Below are 7,018 nucleotides of genomic sequence, written 5' to 3' on the forward strand. Positions count from 1 at the left end.
CATGTTTGTTCTCTGTGAGTCTCAAGGGCAGGATTCTTTATTTTATTATTGACAATGTTAAATCCTGGTCTGAAAGGGCCACATGGTGTGCTGGTTTTCATTGCAGCAGAGCTCTTAATTACACAAATTTTATTGGGATTTTGATTTGATATGTTCCATCGTTCAATTCAAGATGAACTGAAATCACTGCTTGAGAATCATGTTAAGCTTAGTTTGTGTTAATCAATGAACTGTTGTGATACTTGTATAATATTATACTGTAATGTGGTTTTAACACAAATGGTTTAAACATGAACAGGAAATCAGAATCACTTTTCACAAGGGCTGTTGTGGTTAAAGTTACCTGCATCATGCAGTTAATGTAATGAAAATCCCAAAGAGGACTGATGAATTAAGAGCTAAACTGTGAGGCACCATACATTGCCATTTGTAGTCTCTTCTGAGATGATCTGCATCCTTTGGTACTGCAACCTGAATGAATTAGTTTACTTCTCCTACTGGCATATTTTAAAGCAGCTGGGTGTATAAATAGTTCTAGACTGTTCTTTTAAAGTGTCACCGGAAAAAGTTTCCACAGCCATAGGTAACTTATCTCTAACCTGACAAACCAAATACAGTTTTCTGAATACCTTTTGACCTAAAATTGTGACTTTTTCTAATCATTCTACCACCTCTTAGGCTTTTTCTTTAAATATGACTACAATGAAATAAGGTACAAGAAGCTTGTGTTCATCTTCTGTGTGTACTTTTTAACTACATGTTGTATTTTGGTATTCAAAATACTTAGAAAATTTCTCTTTGAAATTCTCCTTTGAAAATGAGTCCGTGCCAATATGTCGAAGTGTTAAATGTCTTCAGTGTCCTACTGAAGTTGGAGTGGTGATTTGGTCAGATCTAGACAGGATGTGGACATAAGCTCTTAGACCTGTCTTTTGTGTATGTGTCTCCTTCTGAAAGTTTTATTAAGTCTGCTGTAATTTCTTTCATATGGATAAAAACTTGTACATTTGTCATAATAAAAAACGGTGTTTAAGCCTTGGTGGGTGTAAATCATAAATGAATCTTAATCTGAAAGGTTTGTACACTTAGAATGTACTGCCATAATTTGATCGGGTCCAACAATTAATGATGCTATTTCAAGGTATATTTATTTAGCTGACACTTTTCTTCTCTAAGCCCACTTACTGTTTGCCGCGCAATAAACTACTTAACAGGTAAATCAGATGCCTAGAGACTGTAGGATCGCTGCTGTATTTCGATGCACAAACATAGGAGAAGGACTCTGGAGCAGATAAATGGAAATGTAAATTAATTTCAATATTTTAAGACACCTTGCTTGTTTTTCGCCGTTTTCACGTGTGCTCCTCAACCAGTTTAAGAGGAGAAGAGGTCGGACATTTTTTCAGCAATCTGTGCGCTCGATTTCTTTGGCAAATAAGAGTGACCGGCTCGTTAGAGAATGAAGCAGTCCACTGTTCTCTAATTACGGAGAGGGACCGTTATTTACATTTAGCTGATACTTACTTTTCTCCGCGACTTGTCTACCTACAATTATTTACCCATTTGTCCAGCTCACTTATTTTACTGGCGTAACTAATTTTAGGGTAAGTACCTTGCTTAAGGCTTGAGTCCAGGGTACTACAGCCGGAGGTGGGGATCGAACCTGCAACCTTCGGGTCCTAAGGTAGTAGCTCTAACCGTACTGTTCTGTAGTTAGTACAACGTTCTGCGGTGTTCTGCACGCGATCATTGTCAAGCTAAATTCAGGGCAGGAGCCGGAATTGCCTTCCGTTACAAATAAATAAGTGCAAAAATTCTATCTGAATTCGACGCGCGAAACCAATACCTCCGAACATCCAATATTGAAGTGAGGGCGACTCATCCAGGATTTCCTACAATGAAAAAGAGAACGTACTTTCAAGCGTGGCGATAAAGTCGTGAGGAGTTTACAGTAGTCGGACAAAACACAGCTCCTCCGCGATACGATCTGCGCATGTGCAACCAAGGTTCTCGCCCGTTGAAGTGCGGTGCAGGAGTCGATGCTCCGCGAGACACCCTCAGTCCTGCTGGGTGGCAGTGCAGCGCGAGGATGACGTCATTAGTGTCAGCATCAAGCCTTTGGTATAAGTTAGAGAAAGCGAGGTGTTTGTGTTGCTGCACTCTTACGACGGGTTGCACGGAGTGAAAATTGTGACGAAAGAGAGTTCTTGCCCAAATCCAGAGCTGTTAGTCTGCATATTATTACTGTGGGATTACCAGGTGTTTTGGTAACTTCAGAGACGAGCTAACTCGGGTTCGTTCGTCACTTTCAAGTTATTAGAGAAGGGATGGTGCTGCTGAGAATGGTGTCTCCTCCGTGTGAAGGCGTCCGGCACGAAGAGCCCGAAACTACTGCCTTCCTGGACGGAAAGGGACTTGGATCAGGGACACTTTGTGTTGCCGAAACGTGAGCCTTTAATGTTTCTCTTTATTATGAAATCTTGCTTACATCATCATGATGATTCATCATTTCCTCAGTCTTTTCTTTTGGAGTGTTAAAAGAGTTCGTCTGTTATTTATTATTAGTAGTAGCCCCCGCAGGTTATTATTTGCAGGAGTTACACCAGGCTGATGTTGTGCTCCCTAGTTAGTATCGACTTGTTTTCACGTAGTCTTAGTTAATTAAATAACAGTAGCTGAGCGAATTCCTTGTACTCAGTTACGTCACTGTCCTGCATTTGTCGCGCGTCCTCGTGGCCGTGCTGCTGCTGAACGCACGCAGGCGCGTGTCTTGGTTCGACGGCTCGGGGATGGGCTTCTCCGTGGAGTACCCCGCCATCAGCCTGCACGCCATCTCGCGCGACACGTCCGCGCACCCACAGGAGCACCTGTACCTCATGGTCAACTCCCGATTCCACCACGGTGAGGCCCAATGTTTATGAACCAGCCCTTGAAAGTATGAAAAGAGAAGAGAAGGAGGCGTCTTTCATGCCACTTACTGACTTAGACTAGTGAAAGTATGGAGGAGGGGGAGGGAGGGGGTCCCGTTTTCTGTGATAGATTGTGGTCGGTGGCAGATAAATGGTGCCTCTCATCATGTTCAACAAAGGTGCAAAACTTAGCCAAAGTCTTTAGTTCCATCCAGTGGCGCCACAAACTTTCAGGTACTGGGGACAAAAACATGAAAGCAGGAGCTTATACCGCACGCAAATATTGTAGGGACACGTTAGGTTTGCTGAACACTGGGGGGGGGGGGGTCACCTCGCCTCTCCCCATTGTTTCCCTCTCATTCAACTTGCTTAGTACCCAGTTCACGATAGCAAGAGGGAAACTTTCTTGGCTCTTAGTAGATTTTCCCAGCAAGTAATTGCCAAAAAGGATTTCTCTCTCGGCAGGAGGGCAGCCCGAAGGCCCTGTTCTGGCTCCAGCTGCCCCACGCCTGGCCTTTTATCCAGAGAGAGGCCCATTGTCCCTGTCTTACATCTCTGCCAGTACTCCCCTTGACGGGGCATTTAAACCGAGCCGCTGACTTCACATTAAATGTGCAAGGCCTTTGAAAAACTGCCTTGTGTTACTGCTGCTTTCACTTGAGTCATCAGCATTTATGTAGTGGTATCTGTTTTCCTAGTTTCAAAGATATGTGGAAGGTTTTTCTATACTCTATAATCAGAAAGACTAATGATTATTATATGCCTGTTGTGAAGGATTTATATGAATTAGACAAACTAGTAACTCTTATACAGACCTGCTTTAGCCAGAAAAAAAATCAAAATTACATTTACTTTAATAAGTTCTGTATCCATTTTAACTAAATGATTGCTTTTGCATTAATTGAATGAAATCAGCTTCAGGACATTGATGGCCAACCACAAACCATACCCCTATTTAATGCCATTTGCTCATTGCCTTTGCCATTTTTGTGTGGTCTGGCAGCATACCAGTGAGAATGGTGTCATCGGGGAAACTTTTCACAAGGGAGACTCTGGACTGATGTATGTGGTTCAAGTTCTTGACCAAAGCACATTTCACTGCAGTTTGGCTACAGGCTTTCAGAACTGGCAACTCATTCACATTATATATGTTTCCCTTTTAAGGAAGCACAATTATCTGTGAAACACACACACATACACATTTTCAGAACCGCTTGTCCCACACGGGGTCGCGGGGAACCGGAGCCTACCCGGCAACACGGGGTGTAAGGCTAGAGGGGGGAGGGGACACACCCAGAACGGGACACCAGTCCGTCGCAAGGCGCCCCAAGCGGGACTTGAACCCCAGACCCACCGGAGAGGAGGACCCGGTCCAACCCACTGCGGCACCGCACCCCCACATCTGTGAAACAAGATCCCATTTTATTTAAATTTTTTCTTCCAACTAAAGTTCCCAGTGACATTGATTTATTGAGTGGGTAAAACGTCCCAGAATTGACTGGATCTTTTTCCAGAGGAATCGGACATGCGCAGTCAAGCTGACGAAGCACAGGAGGAGGAAGAAGAAAATGAGAGCAGTGATGACAGCCAATCCTCTAGCCCTATCACTGAGATTCGGTTCATCCCCAGTGATAAATCTTCTTGTAAGTGCAGAACATCCAAGGAACTGAGGAAACATGTTAAATGTGTTTAGTCTAAATTCTCTGTGTGTGTGTGTGTTTTTGCTGTAGATGGTTAACTGTGCCCGTGCTGTTAGGTGTGGTGTCCGTGTTTAGTGCGTCTGTGTTGTTTGCAGTGGAGTCCATGTTCTCTGCTATGTGCGAGTGCCAGGCTCTGCACCCAGACCCTGATGATTCAGATTCTGACTTTGAGGGAGACGAATATGATGTTGAGGAAGCAGGTTAGTCTTTCCCACAACCTCTTATGAGCATAGTGTCTGATGTTATGATGTTGCAAACTGTGGGTAGGCAAGTTTTAGAATTTAAATCTGCTGCATTTTGTATGAATTCCAGGAACCAAGATTACTATGCTATTCTTACCTGTGAGTTATTTCATATTCTATAACTCCAGGAAGTCTGCACTGGAATTATGTTAATAGTTGAAAATCTTGATGGAGGCAGACAAGAAAGTGATGGTTTTGCCTTGCCCACTTTGGCTCCCATTCACTTCTTCTGCAGAGCAAGGTCAACACCATCTGCCAGACTTGTACAGTTGTGAAGAAGCTATGTCTCACTTCACTCTGGAGACCCAGGTCATGCTGGAAAAGAAAGAGGAAGAGCCATCCAAGCTGGTAGCCCAGCAGTGCCACCTGGAGGGTAGGGTGCCCATGTCCTGGGGAAAGTGCCCCTGAGGATATTTCCCATTGTTGTGATGATAGATTTGAGATAGGTGAATTCCCTTAATCATTTTGTTGAACCAGTGCTGCAAGCTTGGAACAGTCGTGTACTGTTGTCTGTTTTAAGTTGTAAATATTTTGATGTGTACTGTAAATGTACGGTGTTTGGAGATTATTTCCCTTAATTTGTGTTCCTCTGCTTTTGCTTCTTCTCATACTCACAGAGGAGACCAAAGTGAATATAAGTGTGACAACAGAAGCTGGTCAGTCTGAGGATGCCAGTGTGAAGGATTGGTAGGAGATTGACAGCACCAGCCAGTGCACATCAAACAATTGCTGCTCTGTTTATTATGATGTTTAGAGAAAGTCAGCACCTCATCTAAGTGTTTCTGACATGAAACTAATGGGTTCCTCTTTCCCCTCTACAGGGTGCCAGCTAAACACTTCTAATCAGTAAAAAAATAGCTGTTAGAGGTGATATTTGAAGTTGTCATGGGATTCAGACCGGTATAACCTTTTGCTGTGGCAGAACTAGAAGCTGTTCTGAAGGGAAGAGGAGATCCAAACAAGGCTTCTAAAATCCCATAAATTTTTCTTTTGTAGTCAGCTACAGGGCTTTCACATTGGCAAAAATATTCTCTGACCTTACTGTTAATAGAAACAATGCTTTTTGTGGTATTCATGCTATTACAAAGAAATGATCAAGTCAAGCTTATTGTCATGTACATAGTGCAGGTCTATATGGCATAATGAAATTCTTATTTGCATGTCTCTTGCAGACTGTAAAAGTTATAACTACAAACTAAGCAATAAATAGACAGCCAGTAAATACAACAGCAATAAACAGGCAATAAATATAAGACTGAAACATTATATACAATGCAATGCAACATCTACAACCGCTTGTTCCAAGCAGGGTCGCGGCAAGCTGGAACCTACCCAGCAACACGGTGCAAGGCCGAAGGGGAGGGGACACATCCTGGATGGGACGACAGTCCGCCACAGGGCGCCCCAAACAGGGCTCAAACCCCAGACTCACCACACAGTGGGCACCAGCCAAACCCACCACACCATCATGCCCCCCTTATTTACAATATCTAAACAATATGTCAAAGCACACATTGGTCAAGTGATTAATGGATTCAAAGATTCCAGCTGTGATGTTGTAAGAAGTCTGCTTTGTTAAAGCAGCTCCTGTACTATGCACTGTAACATTTGTCTCATGGGCTGGAAGGGAGTGACTGTCATCAGACATCTTTAATAAATTGCACTCTGTTTATGGGAACACTTGTTTAACTTCATTCTAATGGAATGGGAGAGTTTAGTGAGCTCAGAGATAAAATCAAACTGGTTTAAATCTTGTACTCACTTGTAAACTGCATGTGGGGTTTTTTTAACTGTGAAGATAAATTTCTAACTACAGATTTGTGACACAAAAAGAAACTGAAAACTTAAGCTGAAACAAGTATGTTCCACTACATTTACATATATTAATTTAGCAGACACTTTTCTCCAAAGCGACATACATCTCTGAAAATACTAGTAACTTTACACTTGTCCATATGGGCACGATAGCACATTGTTCAGGAGGGAGGGATGGTGCAGTGGCCATGGCAACCGTGCTCCAGGTGGGGGTGATAACAGCTGTTATACTGTATGTGCACTTTATGCAGCTGTGATAGTGGCTCTGTGTGGATGGTTGCAGAGTAGTCATAACTACTCTGAATGGGTCTGATGGCACAGATATTACCGTGACAGTTCTTTGTGTGGGTGT

General features: G+C 43.0%; 1 protein-coding gene across 1 annotated transcript; it reads left to right on the plus strand.

Annotated features, from left to right (window-relative positions):
- Positions 1–2,012: 2,012 nt before the first annotated feature.
- LOC108921267 (methylosome subunit pICln-like) lies at positions 2,013–6,197 on the plus strand. Its single transcript, XM_018730658.1, has 7 exons — positions 2,013–2,446; positions 2,762–2,901; positions 4,424–4,552; positions 4,705–4,809; positions 5,087–5,224; positions 5,469–5,538; positions 5,673–6,197. The coding sequence occupies exons 1-7, from the start codon at positions 2,328–2,330 to the stop codon at positions 5,692–5,694; spliced, it is 723 nt and encodes a 240-aa protein (XP_018586174.1). The 5' UTR covers positions 2,013–2,327; the 3' UTR covers positions 5,695–6,197.
- The last annotated feature ends 821 nt before the right edge of the window (positions 6,198–7,018 follow it).

The sequence above is a fragment of the Scleropages formosus genome, chromosome 4, assembly GCF_900964775.1.
Source record: "Scleropages formosus chromosome 4, fSclFor1.1, whole genome shotgun sequence".
NCBI lineage: Eukaryota > Metazoa > Chordata > Actinopteri > Osteoglossiformes > Osteoglossidae > Scleropages > Scleropages formosus.